General features: G+C 47.3%; 1 protein-coding gene and 1 long non-coding RNA gene across 2 annotated transcripts in view; one reads left to right on the forward strand and one right to left on the reverse strand.

Annotated features, from left to right (window-relative positions):
- LOC108503978 overlaps positions 1–5,768 on the reverse strand; it is a 14,585-nt gene extending 8,817 nt beyond the window's left edge. Inside the window, exons 1-2 of the long non-coding RNA XR_001876952.1 lie at positions 5,687–5,768; positions 4,000–4,087 (exon numbers count right to left, since the gene is read on the reverse strand). This is a non-coding gene — a long non-coding RNA (uncharacterized LOC108503978). The remainder of the gene's footprint in view (positions 1–3,999; positions 4,088–5,686) is intronic.
- On the forward strand, positions 5,356–25,605 carry ATIC (5-aminoimidazole-4-carboxamide ribonucleotide formyltransferase/IMP cyclohydrolase). The gene is made up of 16 exons (XM_017828487.1): positions 5,356–5,464; positions 6,015–6,141; positions 7,319–7,395; positions 8,441–8,507; positions 10,799–10,887; positions 12,245–12,396; positions 12,528–12,684; positions 13,149–13,274; positions 13,408–13,515; positions 14,739–14,824; positions 16,058–16,147; positions 17,232–17,360; positions 18,275–18,367; positions 23,735–23,917; positions 24,671–24,826; positions 25,267–25,605. Exons 1-16 carry the CDS (start codon positions 5,443–5,445, stop codon positions 25,384–25,386), a joined length of 1,782 nt encoding a protein of 593 aa, XP_017683976.1. The 5' UTR covers positions 5,356–5,442; the 3' UTR covers positions 25,387–25,605.
- The last annotated feature ends 336 nt before the right edge of the window (positions 25,606–25,941 follow it).

Below are 25,941 nucleotides of genomic sequence, written 5' to 3' on the forward strand. Positions count from 1 at the left end.
TTGCCCTTTGCCTGCACCTCCCAGGCTGCTTCCTCCCCCACCAACACAGGGCTTCCTGCTCTCTGATTCATTCTGCATGTGGGTTTCAGACCATAGAGCGGGCACCAAGTCGCCAAGAGAAGACACTATTTCTTACCTTTTTGTTATTATTATTCTTTTCATGCTTGGATAGGAGCAAGCCTCTGTGAGGAAGGGAATGGGAGCATTCAGAAAATAAATCGTTGTTCACTTTATGCACCTTTGGGTCTCATTCATAACCCAGAGCATTAGGAGAATAACTCAGGTTGAATTCTGCAGTATTTATTCCATTACAAGGGAATTGTTTCTTTTGCAGAAAAAGCACCAGACTGATATCGAAGGTGTGGGAAGACTGACCACTTGTGTTGGTGAGTGAAGAGGGGATGAGACCTTCACACCCCAGGTCAAATTGTCCAGGCAAAGCTCTTTGGTGCCCCTGAACTTTAGTTAAGAGGCTCATTGTCATCTCTGCAGCTACGTGGGACCCTGAGCAGCGATTTACAAGGACAGGCTGGCACACGGCGTGCCACGGATGTGATTTAGCTGGGACCTCTGAGGAACACAGTAAAACAAAAGCTGCTCCAAGCTGATAAGGGTTGAAAAAGAAACTCAAAATGCATCAGGGCTCTGAAGCCTCTCTGTTATTGTGGCATTCTCCAGGATAACCTGTTTGTCAGCTCCGTGCTGAACCTACCCCAGAGGTGTGGCAACTGTGGCAAGCGGCACAGGCAGTGCGAGGCAGGTTTTGAACAAGGTTCAACAGAGCAATACTTAGCACCAAAAAGATTTTACCTGCAGTTCTCATGAACCCTGAAAGGAAAAGGCAGATAACCCAAAAGCCTGGATATGGCACTAACCATCGAGAAACAGCCTGGATTCAATTCCACTCCCACCTCTACTGTTGTGCAACATTTGAGACAGGCCACTTGAAGCCTCTTGAGCATGCACCTTCATGAGAACTCAGCTTTGCAGTAAGCAACCCCATAATACTGGGGATTGTAGGAGTGTGGTCTCTGTGAGACTGGAGAAACTGAGGCCCAGTGCCTGACAAATGGCATCCTGAAGGAAGAGACCAGACACCAGACCAATGCAGACAAGGCAGTGCCCCCTGTGAATGTAACATCTTCCTCATCTACACTTCCTTGCTTCCCATTTCAATAACTGCCAGTGAAGAAAACAGAAAACAGGAGTTGGTGTAGGACGGAGATGTATTTCTCTTACACCATGCTGAATACCATCATGCTGAGACATCACAACCTTTGCTTGAAAGCAGCTCAGAAAGAGTATAAAGCAGTCAAGGGGTTGTTTGTGTATGATTAGGGAGATATTTAAATGAAAGCAGAGCCTGGTAAAGGAAAATAAACCTGATATGATGCAGCATTTCAAAGCTGAAGATTGTTTTCATACAGGCAGAGATGCCCCCAATACCATGCTTTTCCACAGCAGCCTCATGGCTATGAGACACCTCACTGGGGTAGGGCAGATCCAGGTCAGACACTGGTGTAATGCTCATCACTGATGACACTTCATCTCTGAAGCCCCAAAACAGATGAACTTCAGACTTCCACTTTGGATGGAAGTCCTACCTTTTGGCTGGGTCTTCTTCTTTGTCCACTGCCAAGCCCAGCCCGCCCCTGTGCCTGCCTGCAGGCAGCTGCAGGATTAGCTGGAGGATCCCAACTTGTTCGCTTCCTACCCAAACAAATTAATAGACAGCCAGATTAACCTCATGCTCTACACTCCTCTTGGTCTGATACATGAAAAAAACCCCACAGAAAACAGACTTACAATAGGGGCTCAGAGCCAGGCTAAAAATCATTGCTTGCTCCCTACAGTCTCAAAAGAAGGGAATCTAGGGTACTGCCAAACAACAGCCAAACCAGGAACATCACCCCTTTTGTATGCCTCTATTCAGCTTCATCCTCTTTTTACTTCTCCTTATTAACACAGCAGAGCACAGCACTAATTAAGCCTGATTTTTCTTTCTTGGATGTAGGCCCTAATATGATTTAAAAATAACCTTAATGTGGTATTTGTAATTCTAGCATTTACCTCTCCCCATGATTTCCAATATGATGTGACTGCATTCTTGGCTCAAGAAGAGCTTCTGTAACGCTTTAAAACACCAGGAAAAAGCTCCAGTGAGACCTCATTCCTATTGAATAAATGATGGGACATGAACAGAGCACAGGATATTTGAATATCCTTTAAACATCACCAAAAACAGTTAATTAGTTAAGCTCTACAAAGCAAAACTGAACCTCTGGGGAGGCAGACTGCTTTCCCTGCATGGCCATCCCCAAATCAGGACAGATCTATCACATCCAAATGCTGACACCCCTCTAGCACACAGCCAGAATGTCCCTTCTTGGATGTCAATCATAGAGTCATGGAATGGTTTGGGTTGCAAGAGACCTTAAAGATCACCTCAATCCACCCTCCTGCCATGGGCAGGGACACCTTCCACTAGACCAGGTTGCTCCAATCCCCATCCAACCTGGCCTTGAACACTTCTGGGGATGGGGCAGCCACAGCTTCTCCGGGCAACCTGTGCTAGGGCCTCCCCACCCTCACAGGGAAGAATTTTTTCGTAACATGCAATCCAACCCTGCCCTCTGTCAGTGTGAAGACATTCCCCCTTTTCCTGCCACTCCAGGCCTAAATAGTCTCTCTCCCTCTTTCCTGTAGACTCCCTTCAGGTCCTGGAAGGCCGCAATTAGGTCACACCAGAGCCCTCTCTTCTCCAGGCTGAACAATCGCAGTTCCCTCAGCCTTTCCTCACTGGAGAGCTGCTCCATCCCTCTAATCATCTTGGTGGCCTTCTCTCGACTCACTCCAACAGGTCTGTGTCCTTCCTGTGCTGGGACAGGGGGAAAGCCCAAACCACCCCCTGCCACACCAGGCCCTGCACAAACAAAGCCCCAACTCACGCGCCAAGGGACAACGAACTGCTGGAGCTGCAGCAGAGCCAATGCCACTATTGACAGTGATAATGTCCCTCTGACTGTTTGTCCCAAGGCAGCAGCGTCCCTGTCCTCGTGTGCACAGGCTGACAGGGCCAGCAGCTGGAAAACACAACTGCTCTCCAGCCTGGATAAACATGCAGAGCTCCCTCGGATTGTTCATTTGCACAGACATTAATCACCACCAGAGCCCACCTCAGCTGCACTCCTCGTGCAACTTTTATTCTCTCAAAGGTGCGTATTTTCATAATGATGGTGCTCATGTACCACTTAACAGTATATTTCCATTTGGCCCCAGCCACCTTCCTGAGCAGTAATTTATTACTGCTTGTCACTGGCTGCTACTGAGAGTAATGCACAAACTAGGTTTATTTGGTCTGCTTGGTATTTCTTGCTTGACTCTTTCTTGCACAGACAATACTGCTGAAGGCCAGAGAGTCACAAATCAAAACAGCCAAGTTTCTGGGCCTTCCAGTTGCACTTGTGTTGTACTTCCCAACTTTTTGTTTGTCTGCAAGAGCTAAAAAATTTCATTTATTCCTTCTTTTTTAATGGAAGTAGGGACTGCTTTTTAATGGTAGTCCGACTGCTCTAGGAGCTGCAAGCGTACAGTGAACACCTGTGTGGACATGAAAATGTGAGACAAGTACTCAGGGCCTGCCCATGCTGATTTTATTGCATAAGGACCTGATTCAATATACCAGATATGGCCAGGGGTTGTGCTGCAAATTAACTGCAGAGCTCTCTACCTGCAAAGCAGCATGGGGCTGCTCCTGTCCCAGTGCTGCACCTTAACCCTGCTGGGGTGTACAGGGGCACAGTTCAGATTTTAAGCAGCCAAAACCAACAGTCAGAAGCTGGAATAAAAACAAGAAAAGCTCTTTTGCAGGGAGTATCGGGAAATTTGGAGGCCCACAGAGAACAAAAGCTCCCGCCTGTTAGTTTCCCTTACAGAGAAAAATAAAAACTAAATAAAGGAAGAAAAGCATGATTTTACTATTAGCAAACAATTTTTTACCTCAGACTTGGTAAACAAGTGTTTTGTCTCTGCCCCTGTGTAAGCTCCGTGAGAGGATTTTCCACAGATGAAATTCCAGTGAGTATTCCTGTGAAAAATTAATTGTCCTTATTGCACCACCTTTCACTGCAATGAGGCATTGCCTCACCTACACCTCATTTTTCACCTCTGTACTAAGCTGGGTATCCTATCACTCCTGTCACTGAGGAGGCCCCACAAAACCTTTTACCCTGGCCTGAAGTTGCTTGGCCTGAACACACCAGGCTGGTGGCCACCTTACCTGTCTCCACAGGGACCTGGGGAGCAGGGTCACCACCAGCTACAGCCCAGGTGGGGCACAGGGGGGCTGTGCCCCCTGCTCACCCCAGCACTGCTGCCCTTTGCCTGCCTGTCCCCCATGGCTGCAGGCTGTGCACCCACACACACATGTACATACATATGTATGTGTATATGTACATATGGATGTGTATACATATGTATATGTGTCCAGCTCTGGGCTCATCAGCACAAGAAAGACAAGGAGCTACTGGAGAAGGTCCAGCGGAGGCTGCAAAAGATGATGAAGGGTCTGGAGCATCTCTCCTATGAGGAGAGACTGTGGGAGCTGGGCCTGGTTAGTCTGGAGAAGACTGAGAGAGGATCTCATGAATACATATAAAATTTCCAAGGTGAGTGTCAAGAGGAGAGTGCCAGACTCTTTTCAGTGGTGCCCAGTGACAGGATAAGGAACAATGGCCATAAACTAAAACACAGCAAGTTCTACCTCAACATGAGGAAGAAGTTGCTTCCATGGAGGGTGGCAGAGCACTGGAACAGGCTGTCCAGGGTGGTCGTGGAGTCTCCCTCTCCGGAGATATTTCAAGCCCACCTGGACACGTTCCTGTGTCACCTGCTCCAGGTGACCCTGCCTGGGTAGGGGAGTTTGACTGCAGGATCTCCAGAGGTCCTTTCCAACCCCGGCTATTCTGTGATTCTGTATGTGTGATGCATCCCTGTCTGTGGCACATACATGTACGCGTGTGTGTATGTGTGATGCATCCCTGTCTGTGGCACATACACGTACGCGTGTGTGTATGTGTGATGCATCCCTGTCTGTGGCACATACATGTACGCGTGTATGTGTGATGCATCCCTGTCTGTGGCACATACGCACACTGCGCACACGTGTAGCGGGAGCACCCGCGGGCACACACGTGTCGCACACACAACACGTCTGACCACGGGGCACTTCCACCGCACACCCTCTGTGGCGCACCGAGGACACGCGTGTGGCCCAGACACACGTGCCCGCACCCCCGGCCGAGGCACCGCCGCCTCTCTCCATTCCCCGCCCCGCCCGGGCCGCCCCCTCCGGCTCCCGCCCCCGTGCACCCAAATCCCGCCGGGCCGCCGCCGCTCGCCCTTTTCCTGCCTCCCCGCCCTCCTGCACCCACCGACGGCGCCATGGCGGCCCGGCAGCAGCTCGGTAACGCGGGGCGGGCGCGGCCGCCGATGGCCGCGGGGAGGGTGTGCGTGAGGGCGGTGGGGGGGCTGCCCGCCCGCCGGCCCCGAAATGGCCGCCAGTTCCACTCAACAGGGCGGCCCCGGAAGGCGCCTCAGCGCGGGGCCGCCGCTTCCATCCCGGTGGTTCCCGGGCTGTGTGTTTGCGGGGCGGGAAGGCACTGCTTTCCCCTCGGGTCGGTTGTACCTTGTTTTGGGCGCGGGGTGATGAAGTTCGGGCTCCAGCAGGCGGGAGGACCGGAGGCGATGGTGTCCCGCGCTTTCAGCGCCCTGAGGCGCGGGCGGCAGCGCTGCCCCCGCCCGCCCGCGCCTCCGCCTCAGGGGTCCCGCCTGAGGGGCGGCTGCCCCGTGAGGGGAAATGTGGGGCTCTGGTGCTCCCCGTCCCCTCCCCAGCCAATTCGCATCACGTATGTTCCCTACATTACAGAAGTTTTAAAGGCTTCACTCACTTAATCCTGTTGTTCCCTCTGTTCCACTTTTAAAACCCAAATACCCGTGCTCTTCCCACCTGCCAGCTTTGCTCAGTGTCTCTGACAAGACCAACCTGGTGGAATTTGCGAGGAGCCTGCACGCGCTCGGCCTGGGTTTAATTGCCTCCGGAGGAACAGCCAAGTCCCTGAGAGATGCTGGCTTGCCTGTCAGGTACACACGCTCCCCTGGACATCTCCACAAAAAGGCTCATTTGGGCCCTGAAGTTGCTTAAATTGTTTTCTCTGTGAGCAAAAGTGGCCTGAAAGCAGGTCATCCCTTCAGAAAAAAAAAAAACCAAACGTGCCCTAAAGCAAACTGCAGAGGCTTTTTGGCCAGGGGTTGGTTTACTGAGGCTGAAGAGCGTTACTGTGCAGGTCAGCACACAGAGAGGGGTCAGGAGCCTTGTGTTGGAGGTGGTGCCTTGTCTGCCTTGAGGCAGCTTTGTTTCTGTGGGAGAATCTGTTATCTTGAAGTTCATAATCTGACCCTAGCGCTGCTCCTCACAGCCAGGTGCAAGCTCATCTTTGCCTGGTCTTGCTGGAGTTCATTTGTCACAAATAATTTTCCCAGCACAGTGGTCCACTGATCCAGACAGAGCACTTAGGTGTTGTGCATCTACCATTTGAGAAGGTGCATGTACAATCATGCTAGTTTGGCCAATGATGCGGGGGAAATTCATTCTGGTTTCTTCCATGCCATGATTAAAAACCCGTTCTGGCCAAATAAAAATGGTTTCCAGTGCAGTGATGAAAAACCTGTCAATTATTTGGCAGGACAGGTGACCGTGACTCTGTTTTGGTTCCAATGAATGCAGTGGTAGGCCTCTGGGACACATCAGCATGAATATACATCACCCCCAGTGCTCCCTGTCCTCGCTGTTACCCCACACTTGGTCATGTCTCTCCAGCTGCTTTGCTTGGCTGTGCTGTCAGTGAAGTCTGAAGCAAAGATGGTCACATTTCCCCTTCCTTCTCCTTATTGTTCCTTCACCATCCTAAACAGTCACAAGGAGTGGTGAAACTTTAATTAATGTCTTATTTAAGCTGAGAAGAAGAGCACTGAGGTGTTGTATCACCTTAGCATGGCCTTCCATTCTATCTATAAACCGTGTTGACTTGGGATTTGCTTATCTTGGTTATTCCAGTGTATGTATTTGAGAAATAACTGTACTGCTTAGTTGAGTGTGACCCATTAACTTTATTTCCATTCATGGGAAAAGCAGTTGTTGCCCCTTTTGCATAGGGAGGTTTTGTAGTGAAATTTATACAATTCTTTTGATTTGATTCATTCAGCCTATAGATAAAGTCAGTATGGCACATCTGTTACCATCTGTTTTCTCCCTGAGCAGAGATGTTTCGGACCTGACAGGCTTCCCTGAGATGCTGGGTGGACGTGTGAAAACCCTTCATCCTGCAGTCCATGCTGGTATGTTTCTGCTGTTATATTTTTCAGTCTAAATGAGAAATGGGCAGTGAGGGTGGGAAGAAGGAGCTGACAGATGTCTTTTTTTAAGGGTTGTGTGGAAGAACCGAGTAATGAGAACAGATTTGCTGTAGGAGCTGGAGGAGAGGTGAAAAGCCATGGGGTGGAGAAGTGCACGGTGGCTGAATTACTTGCTTGTTGCTGTGCTGGCATCTGTGCACAGCTTGTTCTCCCCGGGGCTATAAGTAACAGAGCTTCTCTGTAAAAGCCTTAGCACATCCTTTGCAGAGTCAGTTGCAGGCATGTTGAGGCAGAGAGCTCCATGGAATTTAACCTGTGGATGAATCTGATATGCAGCATAAGGAACACGACAGCATAGTCTTTAGTGGGTGATTTCTGCATACTCTGATATTCTCTGGCTCCTCTTCAGCAGAGATCTCTGACAGTTAGTCCATCTGCACGTTGATCTATCTGCTCTTTCGTCTCCTGTTCCTATGCTGGAGATCCCTGGAGTGGAACCTGTTGTCCATCATACCTGGGGGCTGGAGACAATCTCTGACTGCCTCGAACCCAGGATTGTGCTGTTGCTCACACTGTGCCAGCCTGTCACCTGCCTGTTTCTCCAAGTTCCTAGACCCAAGCCACCCACCTACACTGCTCAGCTAGAGGCACAGCCTCTCTTGCTTCCCTTGTGTCATAGGGCAAGTGCCCTTTTTCTCTCCCATGAACTCCTTAATGACAGTTTTAATGTTTTAAGAGTAGCAACTGAGTGCTTTTAAAGTATATTTGAAATTGCTGTTCAGTAGTTGGAATGATCTAGGAATTATCATTATGGGAAAAACAGCTGTTAGTGTGGAATTGGAACAGCCAAGGAGTCTGTAAAATGGAATAAAGGAGTAGGGGCTGAGGGTGTTGTCTGAGCTACAATCAGAAAGTTTATGATAGAAAGTCTCTGAGGAAAAGCACAGTCTTAAAGGAGATGTTGAATTAAAAAGCTGGTGGTGATGTAGCTCTTTTTCAATGAAGATATGCTGGTTTTTGTAACTAGGCATCTTGGCTCGCAATATTCCGGAGGATAATGCTGATATGAAGAAACAGGATTTCAGCCTCGTAAGGTAAATGTTGGGGGACATGATGCAAACCATCAGTAATCAAAAACCAACACAGGAGACCAGGCAGCCCCAGGGAATGGGAGCAGTAGGGATTGTAACATCTGCTCACCGGGAGATCTGCAGTCTCCTTCCTTTTCCATAGCAGGAGATACTTTGTATTTAAAATTGCAATCTAAAGATGCATCTTCATCACTTGTAGTAAGAGAAAACTAAACCAGGAAAAAGTTACATTGTGGCTTCCACAGGGAACAGAGGTTTTGCTTTCTTCTGGTTCTCTGGGAATTTTGACACGTTACATTCAGTCAATGTAGCGCCACATTACACGTGTTGCAAAGTTGAGTTGAGTACTTTCGAAGCTGGCTCGTCTCCCCTCAGCTTAGTTCCACATGTCCCATCAGATGGCAATTCCTGATTTTGAAATACTTGGTTAGCAAATATACCCTTTGATATTTGCATAATGTTTACTGAGTTTCAACACATAAATAAAGAATAGACTGGAGAAATGGGTCAGGAAAACGCAGCATTTGTTTAGCCAGAAAACACACAGATAAGAGACAAAAAACTTAAACTTTGAGAGCCATTGTGGGAACAAGTGAGCTGCAGCCAGAAACTGAAGTAAAACAGTTTGTGCACTAATGTACCAAAGATTGTTTTTCTATTTTTGTTAGAACCTGGTTCATTGACACGGGGCAGTTTGGGACTATGTGTCACTAACTGATGTTAACATCTAACCAATGCTTGTGAATAACCATCTGCATGTCAGTGAATAGCTCCTGGTTTAGAAACAATGGTTGAGCTGGACACAGTTAACTGTAGGTATAGCCAGGATGGGAGGTACAGAATGGCTGTGGGGCCAGAATGCATCCTAAGTTTTAAAATTACTTTTGAAAACTGATGGATGGATTTCCAGGCTGAATTTGAAAACCTGAAATTTAAAACCACAGGAATCCTCATAGATGGCTCAGCAGTGGTGGCTCTTCAGAGCAAGCTGCATATTAAAGCAGGCTCTGCTGAATTGCAGGGGGAATAACATGCCCTTACATCAGTGACTTATAGTGCACTTGCATCCAGAGTGATAATTTGGATTCAGGTTCTCTTACAAAAAGCAGAAGTAGCTGATCCTCAGCAGGACTGTCTTTGCATAGCATGAAATTTGCATATCCAAGTCAATGTAGGAAAGCTTGATATTGATTATCTGGATTTCCACAGATAAAAGCGTTAGCAGTGTTAAAGTCCACAGATTCCTGATGGTTTGCAACAGGTTAGGAGCATGAATGGATTGAGGGGAAAGGGGTATTAGGAACAGAAGAGACAATAAAAGACATTGCAGGAAATTTAGGGACGTCGGGGGTTCTGAAAGCCATACTGGAAGCTGATCATCCCTTCTGCTGGAGTTCACACTGAGTGGGAACAAAGGATTATTAGAAGTTGAACACAAGGGTACTCATCACAGAAATCCACTGCCAGTACTGGGCACAAGTTGGAGTTCAATAACTTCATATATTCAGATCAAGAGAGTAAATTAATTCGCTTGGATTAAAAATCTTATTTGTGAAGGTCAGAACAAATCCCTTCTTTCGCTACAGTTCATGTGGCACTGGTAGAATGGGACAGGGCAAGTTATTACTTCATGCTTGCTGGAATACAGACCTTTTTCCACATCAGATGAAAAAACTAATTCCAGTAAGGTCCAGTCTTAGCTTGAGAGGGAAAAGTCAATTTTCCCCCCTGCTTTCATGTGCTACAGAGGCTTTGTGGGATCTGGGTGGCACGCTCAGGTTTAATATGTTGTTGGTATTTTAAAAGTCCAGAAGGTGATATGTAGGTCGTTTTCTGCTCTTGGAAAAGTTGTGGAAAATTGGATTGATTGTACTTTGTTTGCGATGGCCCTTGCTCTGGGTGCTTACTGGGTGCCTGTTTTCAGTACTGCTGAGAACCCACTTTGAAGTCCTTTGAGATGGCTCAAGTTGTGCACCAACATCACTGAACGTTTAAATACAGGCCCACATATTCAAAGAATCTCTTCCTTTAAACTGTCTTTTCTAAATTGTGGTTCTAGCACTGTTTGATACACAGAACCCAGTTAAATGTCAGAATACACTGTACCATCACTTGGTCTTTGGCTGAGCACCACCATGTCTTAAGTCTTTTGGAGAAAGAAGCCTTGGCCACAGGATTTTAGTTGGTCCCTGAGAAACAAGACCATGAAAACACTGTTGGTATCGTGTCCTTGCCAAGCTTAATTTGGCATTTTTGTTTCTTGCTGAATAACTGTTTTCCCCCTCAATTCTCAGAGTTGTGGTGTGTAACCTCTACCCCTTTGTGAAGACCGTTTCTTCTCCCGGTGTAACTGTTCAAGACGCGGTGGAAAAGATTGATATTGGTAAGTTAAAGGAAGAGCAGATCTGTTTCCAGACAGACTTGATGCTTCTGATCTCTGAGTGGTCTCAGTTCTTTTCCTTTTTGTTTGGTGGCCTTGCACACCCACAAAGGAAGTCTGCTCGAGAGCTCAGGAGCTGCAAGGAGCAGACTGAAGGCATAGTTGGGTAAGCCTTGTTGCTTTTAAGCAGATCTGCAATTAAAATGGCAAGTAACAGGCTGGGAAGGCACACTGCATGGGGGGCAAGTCGTGCACTGCCCAAGAGAGGGCCTGAGGTACTGCAGAAGGCTATGCTAGGAAAGGCCAGGGGGAGCATGCTTCCTACTGAAACACAGGGAGCAGACTAAACCTCTCTTGCTGCCTCTGGCAACGTAATAAAAACTTAAAAAAACATGAGCTTTGGAGAGAAAAGGCTGAACAACTGAAAGTGCTCTGGGGATGGCTGAGAACTTTCACTGCAGGAAGCTGTTACAAGGAAAGGGACTGGTTTGCGTGTGTGAGAGTACTTAGGACCTGACTTTGGAAGCATGCACACATGTATTAGCAGATTGTCTCTTCCTAGTCTCTTCCTATTAACCCCAAGAGGCTTGCTCTTCACTGCAGCATCTCTTCTTGGCATGTTGTGAACAGTACAGGTGCAGTTTTGTGCCATGCAGTTGGATTGGGATTGAATTTTCCTGCAGTAGTTTAGTCCAAATGATGCCCAGCAGAGCTCTCTATTAAATGTTTTATGGAGTAATACTTGCTCTGCATGAAGCAGTGCCAGCCTCTCCTTTTCCTTTGCAACAGCCTACTATCTTGTGTGATTTAAAGTGTTGCAACAGCTGTGCAGAGTCAGACTTGAGGGGTAACTGTGGCATTTTATCTCACACAGAGGACCTGGGCAAAATTCAGTATTATTTGCAGAGAGGTTTGGGAATGTTGGTTGCTTGGCAGGGTAGAAATAAATCTTTCTCTAGACCACTGCCCACCCTGGTGTTGCAGAGCATGGTGCTTAAGCCACGTGTGGCTACAGTCATCTTTGGGATGTGGCTACAGCCATCTCTGGGATGTGGCTGTGCTGCTTGAGGACATTCTTGCCCCCGTTGCTCATCCTGGCCCATGACCTGTTTCCCCACCACTGCATCTCTGCCTGGGCCTGCGAAGGCCAGTCAATGTGCACCTTTCCCAGTGGATTGAGTCAAACTCACCAGCCCTGTGCATTCTGAAGAGCACCCTCACCCTGCTCCGTGCTGGAGGGAGGGGGCACGTTCGTCCGGCACAAATGATGGATTGGTGCATGTCCCTTCTTGGCCTCAACTGTGGCTCCTGTGCCGTGTCCAGGAGGGAAGTGCTTCATGCCCATGCCCTTGTCTTGCAGGAGGAGTTGCCCTGCTGCGGGCGGCTGCCAAGAACCACGCCCGGGTGACAGTTGTGTGTGACCCTGCAGACTACTCTGCAGTAGCCAAAGAGATGGCGGCATCAGGGGACAAAGACACTGCTATGGAGACCAGGAGGCTCCTGGCACTGAAGGTTGGTTGAGTTTGCTTCCAATGAGGGGCTGGGCCTGACTCATTTGCCTTTCATTCCTCACCTCTTCAAACACCAAATCCTTTGTAAGCTGATGTCTGTGAGTTGACAGGTGTCCCCTGTTGTGTCCCCAGGCTTTCACCCACACTGCCCAATACGATGCAGCCATCTCTGACTACTTTAGGAAGGAATATAGCAAGGGGGTGTCCCAGCTGCCCCTGAGGTACGGCATGAACCCTCACCAGAGTCCTGCCCAGCTCTACACCACGAGAGCCAAACTTCCCCTGACAGGTGAGCTCGGCCATGCTGAAACTTTGTATTGCAGCATTTCCCAGTTTCAACTCTTGGACCTCTTAGGAAGCTTTTCCATTCCTACACTGGAGATTGATTTGCTTGCAAGTCTTCCTTCCAGAATGGCAACAAAACAGCACTGTGTTCACTTGCCCTGGATGGGGGTTATTGTTAAAATAATCTTTCCCCCACTCTCCTGAAATGCTCACAGTGCTGCCATATCAGAACAAGCAGTTCTTCTTTCAGGACCAGAGCAAAAGGTTTTGAGAGCAGACTTTTAAAAGGCCTTTACTCTTGCTGTGGATTGCTGGGCACTTAACCAGTTGCTGAGGAGCCTGGGTCATTGTACAAGAATGACTTGTAGTGCTTTCAGCTCTCGGTGGGAGAAATCTTTTTTGCTCACTCTCCAGGCTCTGGGGAGAGGGCTCTGCCCACTTTAACGTGTCTGTGTGCTGTGTTTGCAGTGGTGAATGGCTCTCCAGGGTTCATCAACCTCTGTGATGCCCTCAATGCCTGGCAGCTGGTGAAGGAGCTCAAGCAGGCTCTGGGCATTCCAGCGGCCGCCTCCTTCAAACATGTCAGTCCCGCAGGTAGGGTGACTCCTCCTTGGACGCACTCCAGCTTTTGGCAGGCCCTGCCAGTGGGGTGTGTTTCCCTCACCCTGGCAGTGTGGGGAGATCCCAGGGACAGGATTTGAGTGCCCTGGCTCGTGTTTCCCACTAGGTGCTGCTGTTGGAGTTCCGCTCAGCGAGGAGGAGGCGCAAGTCTGCATGGTGCACGACTTCCACAAGAGCCTGACGCCCATGGCCTCTGCCTACGCCCGGAGCAGAGGTGAGGGTCTAGAGAACCTCAGGAAACCAGCGTGTCCAGAGGGCTGAGCTCCACTCTCAGCACTTCCCAGGCTCTTCCCCTTGCTCCATGCTCCTCCTCTGTGGGCCTTTTCTCCATAAGGATCTGCCTGACTGCCTGTCAGAAATTGCTCTCCAAGGGAGCAGATCTTGTGTGCTGTTTCAAAGAGCTAAAAGCATTTTGGATTCTGTTCCTTGATGTATATAGAAGACCTGTAGAGATTATACACATTTAAATTAAAAAATTACGTACAGTCATATATAAATCTGTGGGGGTTTGGCTATAGGATAGGGATAAACGCCTGGGCTGATAGCACACAGCCTAGGAGTACTAAGAAATACTTAACTTGAGTAGAAATGTTTCTGTATATGGTATTTGGCTGGTTTTTTAATGCTTGTGTACTGCAGAGCTCACCAAAAAAAAAGCTAAAAAAGGAAATAAAACCAGTTTCCTCTACTTAGCTGAGGAACTTTGCTACTTTTCTCATTTTCCATGGCAGTCCTAGAAAATCTTCACAGATTATAGAAAACAAAGCGAACTTGATAAGGAGCACATTGGCTTGAGTTTATTTTTCACAGACCACCTTTGAACATTGGCCTCAGAAAGCTATTGCAGTGGTTGGTAGAAAAACAAACATTTAGAATGGCAGGGATAGAAGAATTGACCTTGTTAAATAGTGAGGCATCTGTGATGGCAGCTGAGCTCACCTTAGCTATGCCATTAAATATCAAGAATATTTAGTTTTTAAAAAATGCAAACAAAAATTGCTTTTAGCTGCATTTCTGGGTGTGGTTTCTTGCAGGAAAAGCCAGGTGGAGCATAGGCATCTAAAAGCTTTCCTGTTTTTCCAGCTTTCTCTCATCTAAAATCTTCCTGTGTGATCCTTGCCTCTGCTTGTCCTCTTGTCACCACTGGCTACAGCTGAGTTGCTTGTGGTCACAGAGGTAGTCATTACAGAGTTAGAGCTTTGACAGAGGCAGGGAAGAAGGAAGAATATCCGAACAACGGGAATATTTAAAGGTCCATCTGTTTGAGGTAGGATTTTTTGTCCTTGTTGCTCTGATATGGCCTTTTTTTTTCTTTTTTTTTTTTTGCTCTTGGATTAAATTATTAGCTCTTATAGAAGCTGACTGGGCTGTAGAAGCAAAGACTTCTCTGTGTATGATGCTGTAGTTTGATAAATTAGTAAAAGCAGGATTTTTCAGGTGCTGATCGGATGTCGTCTTTTGGTGACTTCATTGCCCTGTCTGACATCTGCGACGTGGCTACTGCCAAGATTATTTCCAGAGAGGTTAGTTAAACCAGCACATCATTCCAGGATAAAAAGGAAAATCACACTGGATGGTCACTGGTTTGCAACAGCCTTTTTGTGTGAATTTGACTCGTTTTACTGAGGAGTTTTATTGGCCCATTTGGGTAATTCTCTGGTCTGGAGTGCAGAATTGACACCAATCTTTTGATGCATTTCTCCCAGTTAAAACCTGGCTGTGTGCTAGAGCCTGGGAAATAGCAGTGTTTGCAATGCTGCTTTCCAAGAGATGATTGCAGACCTCTGAGCAGGCCTCTGGAAATGACCCCTGATTGTGCTGTCAGAAGTGTCTGGTTGAACAGCTGTAATGGGAGCAATAGAGGTCTGGAATGCTGAGGGACAGCCTCGTGCCCAAGCTTGGAATGTGGATATGGGTTACCACCTGCCTATGTGTGGGCTCAGCCACTTTCCAGGCTGTACTTTATACTTAGAATCACAGAATCATTTAGGTTGGAAAAGACCTCTGAGATCATTGAGTCCAACTGCCAAGGCCATGACTTTTCTGGATCCAGTGTTAATTCCATAGCTGACTGCATTGCACACATCATGGAAGTGTTCAAAGCCAGGTTGGATGGGGCTTGGAACAACCTGGTCTAGTGGAAGGTGTCCCTGCCCATGGCAAGGAGGTGAAATGAGTTTTAAGGTCCCTTTCAACATAAACCATTCTGTGGTTCTTGTCAAACAGGTGAAAGAGTATTTGACTGCTGTGTGAGGATAACATTTGGTACTTAAAACCAAAGAAACCTCACCTACATTGTAAGACAGAAATGTGGAAGTTGTGTATGGCTTTATGGCACTGATGAATGTAAACATCTCTGTTTCAATGCTGTTAACAGTTCTTTTGCCAGTATTTTTGTCTCATCAGAAGTATCACTGTTGAAATGAGGATTTATTGGGTTTTAAGCCATATTTACTGTTAGGGTTGAAAAGTGGGGATGTCATGGTTGAGCTGTTTCCCCCTGGAGAACGATATTACTTCCATTCTGCTTAAAGTTATGTGGGATATTTTTTACTAACTCCTGCCAAGAGCTTATAGTGCTCTGCAATTTTTTGTTTCCAAGACTGAAAACAATATTGTAATGGTGCTTTTGGTATTGTTGGGTACAGACAGACTCCAAGAGGTCTTTGCTGCACACTGTGAAATGGCAGGCAGAGCTTTCAGTCTGAGCCCCCTTTCATTTTTGTCACGTGGAAACTGAAATCTGTGTGTTGCAGGTGTCTGATGGTGTGGTGGCCCCTGGCTATGAAGAAGAAGCTCTCAAAATCCTTTCAAAAAAGAAGAATGGCGCTTACTGTGTCCTCCAGGTTTGTACTCCTGGTCCTCTCTAACCCTCTGCTGCTCTTCCCATACCTGCTTCTCACAGATGTTGGTGTCCAAGTCACTAGGGGACTGATTAAGGTCCCCCTACAGTGGATTTAAAGCCATTAAATCTATGAACTAGCAAGAGTACCTTGAAGAAACAGCATTTCTGTGCTCTTTCCACTCTTTGCTGGCTTTCCTCTCACTTTTACTGACTTTGTTTCCTCCCTGAATTCTTTGTATCTAAAATATAGTGCCTGAGTGATGTTGTGAGTCTTGGCAGTGAGAAGCAGGTGTATTAAACCCCTGGGAGGAGCCTTGTGTGGGCATTGGTATTTTCAGAGCAGTCTTTAGTACAGTCAGGGATGAGGATGGCACCACAGAGTTTGGAACTGGAATGAGAGCAGAGAACTTCACTGTAACATCACAAAAAGAAAATCTAAGGCTTAGCTGAAGTTGCAATTGTAGTGTTGCTGCCCAGGGAGCTGTAGAAGGTGGCTCAGGAGCTTTAGGCAAGAAGGAATGAAATTGCAGGCAGTCTTGGCAGCTGATTACCTCCTGGAATTCAATTAACTTTGCAAGGATGAGGTCGTATTGGTTAAGTCTGTATCTTCGGGGCCTGTGTGCAGAGGAATGCTGAGGAAAGTTGATCTGAAAAATTTAAATGGATTAGGGAAACCACATAAAGCATGTGCACACTCCTATTTTAGATCTGGTCACCTTAGTCTGGGTTGTTTCCTGTCTCAGTAACCTCAGCTGGGGATACCAAAATTCTGAATAAGCCCATGCTTGGGTAGACCTGAGTGCAGTTTAACAGTTCCTGTTAACCTGATCCCTGCATTGGTTGTGCTTCTGACTTGTGTGGAGGTGTGCCCCAACAGTGCAGCTCTGGAAATGATCACATTCACTGTTTCCTTGAACGTCACAGAGGACTGGGAGTCGTACCTTGAGGAATGTGTGAAGCAGCTCCAAATACTTCCCCCTTCCTCTGGAAGACTCTTTGTGTGTGTTTTTCTGCTTTCTGTGGAAACTGGAAGACTTTGTAGATTCTGGTGTGAAGTGTTTTACTGGCCTGTTTTTGGCTTTTAGATGGATCCCCACTATGAGCCAGATGACCTGGAGGTTCGGACCCTGTATGGGCTGAACCTCATGCAGAAGAGGAACAACGCAGTCATCGACCGGTCGCTGTTCAAGAACATTGTCACAAAGAATAAAACTGTAAGTGTCGGGAGATAAATGAGCCAAAAGACAGATGGAGTGAAGGAACTGGGGTGCCTTCATCAAGGAAGGCATCACTGCTGTTTTAAGAGCTCTTAAAATTTTCTAATGAGATTTAACTGGATTTTATGAAACAATGCAGCAAACTTTCTAGACCAAATATACTTGGGTAAATCAGGATAGTTTTCCTTTGTTTTGATTCCTTGGATAAATAAGAGGACTTTTCCCATTATTTCAGACTAACAAAATGTTTGTATTTATTGTAATTAAGAAGCTACTGTGTGCAGTGTCTTGTGGTGAGACAGCCATGTGCTAAGGATCTATCATGATCTCTTTCTGACTCACTGTTTACATCACCTTTCTGTGTTGTATAAACTCTGGCTGGCTGATGTTGCTCATCACTGAGAGTTCAACATCATCAGAAAGTTTTCAGTTGTTTCTTTGTCTCTGATCTCGCTCTCATTAGAAAAACAGATGTTAATGAGCACATGATTAGTCATGGGCTCAGAAGCAAGTTCAGACATTGAGGTAATAAAAGTCGTTTTAATAAATTAGGAATGGAACTTAAAAATCATACTTAATGCAGATTTGGGGAGCAATTCTAATTGCTGTGGTCCTGCTCTTTGCCTATGAGCACATCTGATGAGAGTGAGTAAGGACAGAGGACTTTGCAGGCTTAGGGCCAGTGGTCGAGTCCTCCTGACCCAGTGAGATTGAGTCTTACCCCTGAGAGCTGAGATCAGCTGCCAAACCAACCATTTATGGTTTTTAATCTAAACCAAATTTGCTGGTAATTGATATTTTTAGCTACCTTGTTTCCCTCTCTCTGGTTCAGAAGTTGTGGAGGCCTGGGGGTTCAGCAGCTGGCTGCTGCTGGCCGTCAGGAGGGTGCTGACAGTGGTGTTGTGTTCCAGCTGCCCGAGGCTGCCATCCGAGACCTGATCGTGGCCAGCATCGCCGTCAAGTACACCCAGTCCAACTCCGTGTGCTACGCCAAGGACGGGCAGGTAACTGAGCCGGGCAGCTCCCACCTCCAGCTCGGGGCAGGCTGGGAAAATCCTCCAGCACACAGGAGGCTGAACAGGCACAGAGGAGCTGCCCCAGACAGAACAGTAGCAAAGCATTTGTTTCTTAAGAGGCTGCTTCAAAACCATGGTGTCATCTTTTCATGGTAATGGCAGGGCTGGCTCTGTCAGTGATGGGGTTGGAAAAGCTCTTACCTGCTTCTACAGCTCTGGCCTCGAGTCATTTCTTTGGCTGCTCTGTTCACATCTGAGGGCGTGTACATATGTTGTAGTTGATGTAGAGCCTTAGGAAATTACAGTAGTTTCAACAGCTGGATTCTGCCTGTCCAAATGCTTCTTACTTTTAGTTTCATTTTTTACTTAAGAAAGATGGGATATGTTTGGGGTCTTTTGTCCCTTTGGGGCATTTTAAATCTTCTGTCCTCCCAGAATTTTTTTTAAAGGTTATGATAAATGCTGAAATCTATAGGGGCATTATCAAATGTGTAATTGAGATTATGAATCATGGAATAGTTTGGGTTGGAAGGGACCTTAAAAACCATTAGCAACGCCCTGCTAATAGGCAGTGACACTTTCCACTGGACCAGGTTGCTCCAAGCACTGTCCAACCTGCCCTTGGACACTTCCAGGGATAGGGCAGCTACAGCTTCTCTGGGCAACCTGTGCCAGGGCCTCCCCACCTTCAGAGGGAAGAATTTCTTCCTAATACCTAAGCTAAATTTCCCTTCTTTCAGTTTGTATCTTGAATTTTAAAAAAATCCTTTCTTTCCACATCATCACTAGGTGTTCAGCCTAAATCACTTATTTGAAAGTTGTTGTAAATATACTGAAAATTGTATTTTTGCCGAGCAGCTCATTCTCCTAATGCTGCCATTTAGCTGGTTGTCTGCTCTCTGTGTTAATTTTTCCATAGGCCTGGATTATTTAACAAAAATACAGAAGAAAAAAACAAAGAATGTTTTTGATCCTGAGCTTTAGTACACCATAAGCCAGCGAAGTGGATCAGAGTGAACCCTGCAGACAGAAACTGAGAATGGGCTGCAGTGCTCTCCTTGTTGCATTGGTGCTCATCTGCATTTGCCAGGCTGTTGGTACAGCCTGGAAACATTGCAGGGCTGTCTCACAGAACTTCCTGGCGTTGTGTGCTGTGTAGTTCTTCAGAATAAGTCTCTGGAGATCTGGCATTTGTCTGCTATTCAGCTTTAGGGTTTTTTTGCTTTGAAATGGTTCTCTGCACTCAGGAGTGTTGGATCTCCTAGCCCCAGAACAAAGGTGTCACTCTGCTCCTTTTCCCTCATTCCAGCGATTTCCCCAGTGCTTTTGCAAGTCTGGGCTTAATGTGGTGCTGCAGATGTGTCTGAAATGTGTGTGGTAATGCCTGTTCCATGTGGAAGGGAGAGGGCAGGATGGAGGGGTGGGAAGCAGTGTGGGCAAGCAGGGCTTCGGTGTGTTTTGCATATTTGCAGGTGTAGATTTTAATCAAATACAAATGTGGGTTGTCTTGGTTTGTTGTTTATGTGACGGGGAAGGCCGAGGTCAGAATCTTGTGCTAAAATATGAGTGACTTTGTTAATAGTAAAGGGCAGCAGCTGTTACCTGCTCAGGGAGGTGTTGATTTCAGCACTGGGAGACGGAAATCAAAGCTCAACATCTTCCTTAAGAAGCTCATTACAGCCCAGGGATGGAAGGCAGCTTCCAGATTAAACACTTTTCCAGGATTTGACCTGGTTTGGATTACAGGAGCCAAACCTGGGCAAGTCCATCTTGCTTTCACTTCCATTGCTTTTGGTTTTCCAGGGGTTATTTCAGCCTCACAGCATCCGTGTTCCCAGCAAAACTCTTGTGTGTGAGACATCCAGAATGTTTTTGACAGCTTGACTTTGTTGGGTTCATGAGTGGATCAGCCACTCCAGCAAGGCAGTTGTGTTGGTGAGTTCTAGGGAAGTGTGGAGTGGGAGGAAGCATTTCTGGACCTGAGTGTCACTTAATTTGCAGGAAGGCAGCTGCCACTAATTGCAATAAACACTTCCACTTGTTCTATCTGACTTTCAGCCTGTAACATGTTGATTTACCCTTGCTTTAATGATACCATCATGTTTCAAATTAGCAATTTGAAAATATTCTTTCTTTATTCTCTGCACAGTAGGATAAAACAAAACTGTTAATTTACCTTACGCTTTCCCAGTGACTTCATTGTTTGTTTGTCTTCCCAATTGTCAAGTCCTTCATTAGATTTTTGTATTTCCAAATGTATTTGGAGTTTTTGTTTTCATTATCCAGGCTAAATCTGAGCAAACCCAAGCCAATGTGGATCATTTTGCAAGGATCCTTTGGGCATTATCCATCTCATGTTGCACAGCATCCAGCTATGGACTATGTTTGACTCTTTTACGAAGCAAAGTGTTTTGAAGTAGTTCTCAATTTTCACCCAAGATTTTTTTCTATGAAGTGATTTATTTTTTTTCTCCTGACCCTGTATTGCTGTCTCCTTTCACTGCTCACGCTTAATAGGCTCTGCTTAAGCACTTTGGGATTCCCAGGAGATGAAACTCTGAAAGAAACATAATTAATTTTTGTGTAGAAAACAGGGGGAAAGATTGCTTTGTGGAGGGTTTTGAGGTTTCAGCTCTGGTTTTTTGTATGGGGGAAGGGCAACATTTGAGGTAGGGAGAGGAAGAGGTGTAGGAAGAAGGATTTTTCACTCCACATGAAGTGGAAAAGGCAGAGAATAGGTACAGGCCAGTGTGAAGGGAGATTGAGGTACAAGTCTATAGTTTGCATTAAGCAGAAGCTCAACCTGCTGATTTCTCTTCTTTAGATCAGAAATTCCAGGCTGGGTTGAAGAATCTTCCCCAGCACTGTTCCACCAAAGCCTGTGGTTTCAACAATGGCTTTAAGTTGACAGAGGGCAGGGTTAGATGGGGTATTGGGAAGAAATCCTTCCCTGTGAGGGTGGTGGGACCCTGGCACGGGTTGCCCAGAGAAGCTGTGGATGCCCCATCCCTGGAAGTGTCCCAGGCCAGGTTGGACAGGACTTGGAGCAACCTGGTCTAGTGGAAGGTGTCCCTGCCCATGGCAGGGATGTGGAACGAGATGAGCTTTAAGGTCCTTTCCAACCCAAACTATTCCATGTTCTATGTCCATATTTTTCTACAAAAAAAAAAGGATTTTTCTTTCCCTGGATCATCATTTTCCAGTGAAGTGCATCTTACCAGCATGTTCTTCCCAGGCTGTAACTGTGAACTTCCTTCTGGAACAACAGTGCTCCTCAGAGGGAGGCACAGAGAAGCAGCTTTTTTCTTCTCTTGCCTGCTATGCTGTTGTTATAAAAAGAGGTCCATGTGTTGCAGATAATCTCTCTGCTGATTTGGGGATGCCTGTGAAGACTTCACAGGATACATCACTTTGATCAACTGAAGTACAAAGTTCCTGCCATTTTGGAGTTGTTGGATACAAGCCAAAGTTCAGTTATGCATCTTTTGACAAAATTTAGGTCACAAAAAAATGTGAAATATTCTGCGTGGCTCACGGGGGAAAGCAAAAGGCTCTTTTTGAGCATCTGCTCTGGTACTGACCTGTAGGAGAGCACCCTGTTCCATCACAAGAGTGTGAGGCCACAGCTCACGAGGATGAGAGGAAGACGAGGCATCATTCTGGCTGGGAAAGGGCCCAGGACATCATGTTTTTTAGAAACTTGGGAATGTTTTGTGGTATTTTGGCCTCTGCTACTCTCAGGTACCAGACTGTTACTCTCTATCATCTGCATTCCCAGCTAAAAATTCCTGCTTTAGCCCAGCCTGGCTTGCTAGTCCCACTCTTAAGGGCTGAGTGGCAGTTAATGGTGTGCTGTGTGACACAGCCAGTCTCTCCTTTGTCCAGGAAGAGAGGATAAACCTCAATGGAAGAGGGAACACACCAGTATGCAGCTGGTATTGAGCTGCTTTGAGGTTCAGGATTCCCTGGAAGTTCAAGGGTTTAACTGGGTGGATGTGAGAGCAGAGGTTGGACATCAGGAGTGTTCATTGGGGGGAAGGTGCCACAACCCATAAGAAACTGTACATCTGTTCAGTATTTATGGCAACACCAGCGTGCCTGTGGGTTTGTTACACGCTGATGACCTCAGTTATGGCTGAGCAGATTATGTTTGATAGCAGCCCAAGGGTTTCGTTTGCTCCTTGGGGGAACTGCGTCCAGCAGCTTGTTTAATGGTTCTGGTAAGAGGTGAAGTCACTGTGTCTTGATGAATGGGAAGACAAATGATACATTCCTTTGAGGGCAGCCTTCCACTTACAGCTTTACCATCTGTCCCAGGCTGAGCTGGAAACTCTGAGGCAGCACCAGCAGCCTCAACACCATGAGAGCAGCCCCCATGAGAACAGTCTGGTGAACAGTTCAGTTGTGGCTTCACAGGAGCAGGAAACGAAGAGAGACTTGTTTTCTGATTACCTGAGCACTAAAGAGCCTCTGCATATTTTAATCTATACTGTACCTGAAAAATCACGTCTGATGAGAGACAACTCCAAAGAAAGTGTTCTGATAAAAGCAAACAGAAGTTGAGCAAATACGATATTTTCAGAGCAGCTTACTTGAGGAAAAACCACTGTGTGGATTTTGCTTTCTGAAGCACTAGGTCTGTTTGATATCGAGCACAAGTGCTATTAGATAAGGTTGGCAGCAGCTATTTTAGCACTCCTGGACTCTGGCAGGTGGCAGTGTGGGAAATGTGTGGTAGCCCCGGGCCCTGACAATTCCTGGGATGTAATGGTGCTGCTGACCAGCCTTCCTGAGTGAGCAATGGATTTGCTTTCTTACCAGCCTTGACAAATTGCCCGCTCACCACTGCTCTCTCAGCTGACCTGTTTGAGCTGTGCTTGCCTGGCTCACCAGGAGGGGTGGTGGTGTATGGGCGACCTGGGCTCACACATTAGTGCTCTGACTGAAGTGCCCTTTTCCAGCTCTTGGCAGTCACATTTGTTTCTATGACCTACGGGACTTTGCTTTGCCTTAAAAGCCATAATTGTCTTACTCTCCTGAGGTTAATGCTGTCACTCTGATGGCTGGGGCTGTGTTATTTAGAAGGGTGAAAGAACGTGGTGTTTTGAGAATGACTGTCAGCTCAGCAGAGCTCTGGAAGTCAGCAGTGCAGGGAGCTGGCCCTGTAACCAGTTTACAGGATCGGGGATGCAGGTATTTCCCAAGTTTTCCTCACTAATTACCTACACTCTTTCTCCCCTTCGGTGAGGAGCAGCTGATTTGTGGGATGTGTTTCCTAATGGCTTGGCTGCAATGCAGCTCTGACTGGTGTCTGTGCAGCAAGGTGAGGTTGTGCTTTGCTTCCCCGTGCTGCAGGTCATCGGGATCGGGGCCGGGCAGCAGTCCCGGATCCACTGCACTCGCCTGGCTGGTGACAAGGCCAACAACTGGTGGCTGCGGCACCACCCACGCGTGCTCTCCATGAAGTTCAAGGCGGGAGTGAAGAGAGCCGAGATCTCCAACGCCATCGACCAGTACGTCACCGGCACCATTGGAGAGGTGAGAGCCGGCTGGGAGCCTTCCCTGCAGCTCCAGCCTCTGCCAAACAAAGGCTTTATGCAGGACTTTAACCTGGCCTGAGTGTCGTAATAGAAGATGGCTCTTCCCAGCAGTGAGGATGGGTTAAATCTTCAGTTGATGTTCCAGCCCTCCCTGCTCTGTCAGTGGCACCTTCTCACATGGAGCTGTTTGCTTGTGTGGCATTTTGGATTCTCAGAATCCCTCTGACCTCCCCCTTACAGGCAATAGTGAAACAAGAAAACAGTATGTCCTTTTTAAGTATCAAAAGCCAAGGGCTGGATTAGGGACCTTGTGAATCATCTCTCTGAGCAGTTTAAGGGGGCAAGAATTGGAGCAGTTGCTGTTTCAGAAGGTGAATCATTAACCAAGCTGCCGTTTGCCATGTGTTAAGTCATCTACCAGACCCTGTTTGTGTGTGCTGGCATTTACCATGCTGCTGGCAGGCCAGACAGAGCATCTTGGAATAAAAGGGGGGAGAAGGAATGCTTCAAGCCCTGGGGTGAGGAGGGGGGAGGAAAGGAGTTAAAAGGATGCCAAAAGAGCTGATGGTGGTATAGTGTTCCCACTTTGGATTTTAAACCCCCTGGTTTGAAGTTCCCAGCAGCAGAGCTGTGGAGCACAAAGTCCAGCTGAGCTGGGTGTCAGGGGATGCCACTGCTCATCCCTGTGTCCCTGGCAGGGGAATGCTGGGAGCCCCTGGCTCTGGGGCTGAGCTGGGTTTTGTCCCTGCAGGATGAGGATCTGGTGAAGTGGCAGGCCTTGTTTGAAGAGGTGCCCAAGCAGCTCACAGAAGCGGAGAAGAAGCAGTGGATTGCCAAGCTGTCCAATGTGTCCCTCAGCTCCGACGCCTTCTTCCCTTTCAGGGATAACGTCGACAGGGCTAAGCGGGTAAGTCATGGCAGGGCCAGGGTGTTGGGGGGACTCCAGGCAATGGTTTTTCCTTTTCATTTTGTGTGGACTGCTGAGGAAAGTCCTGCACTGCTGGCTAGGGTAGCAAATCCTGGGAAGAGTGTTCCTTCTAGTTACTGGCCTCACGTGGACAGTAATTATCCAGCCATTGCTCAGTTTGCTGATTTAGGATGAACAGAGGATTAAAGTTTATAAAACCATTTAAGAATATCAAGACAAGGCCTGTCACTTTCAGAGGAACCCTTTCAGTCTTCTTTCTGAGCAGTGAACTTCCTGCTCCCTTGAGGGGCAGCTTTTGGTGATGGAAGGCTTTGTTTGTTCAGTGGGATGTGGATGAAGGACTGGGGCTGCCAGCTCCTTCCAAGGGGGATTTTGGTATTCCATCCTCCAACCCTTGCCCTCACCCTGTCTGTGTGCAGAGTGGAGTACAGTTCATCGCTGCCCCGTCTGGCTCGGCTGCTGACGACATTGTGATCGACGCCTGCAACGAGCTGGGGATAACCCTGATCCACACCAACCTCCGCCTGTTCCACCACTGAGTCGGGGCTGCCCTGTCCCCTTTGGTCACAGCCTCACCAGCAGCAGGGATGGAATATCACTGGCTTAACTGGGAGGCACCAACAATCTGTGCTTAGCAGGGGTTGGTCAGCTCTGCAGAGAGGTCTCTGCCCGTGTTACCAGAGAAGGAAGCACTGGAATTGCCTTCCAATGTAGAAAAGCAGTGTCTTTTGCAAATAAACATACGGTTGTCAGCTGTGTGCAGTGGTCTTGTCATCCAAATACTGTGTCCTTGGGAAGAAGGTGTATTTCTGCAGTAGATTATAGTCCAGCCTTTACTAATTCATTACGTGGCCTGTAGGATGGTGTGAAAGCCTGGCTTCTGCCCAGCTTCTCGCTGAACTGATAAAAACCTGTGTTACACTGAACTGAGTTGGGTTCTTGTCTTTTTGAGTCAGCAGGTAGCTTTCCCCAGGTGCTTCTAATCCATTATCCCCTTTCCCTGGGAGGAGAGGGGAGCAGGTCCTTTGTGTGAGGCAGTCTGGGGCTCTGTGCTCTGAGCCCTGCCCCAGACTGTGTGTGCTTTGCCAGGGTCA

Source organism: Lepidothrix coronata, unplaced genomic scaffold, assembly GCF_001604755.1.
Source record: "Lepidothrix coronata isolate B3197 unplaced genomic scaffold, Lepidothrix_coronata-1.0 Scaffold149, whole genome shotgun sequence".
In the NCBI taxonomy this organism is placed as follows: Eukaryota; Metazoa; Chordata; class Aves; order Passeriformes; family Pipridae; genus Lepidothrix; species Lepidothrix coronata.

Bases quoted from the DNA above. Each gene is read 5' to 3' on its own strand.
- ATIC (XM_017828487.1), top strand. From the start codon at position 5,443: ATGGCGGCCCGGCAGCAGCTCG. The intron at 5,465-6,014 runs GTAACGCGGGGC...CCCACCTGCCAG, and splicing joins GGCGGCCCGGCAGCAGCTCG to CTTTGCTCAGTGTCTCTGAC. The intron at 13,275-13,407 runs GTAGGGTGACTC...GTTTCCCACTAG, and splicing joins CAAACATGTCAGTCCCGCAG to GTGCTGCTGTTGGAGTTCCG.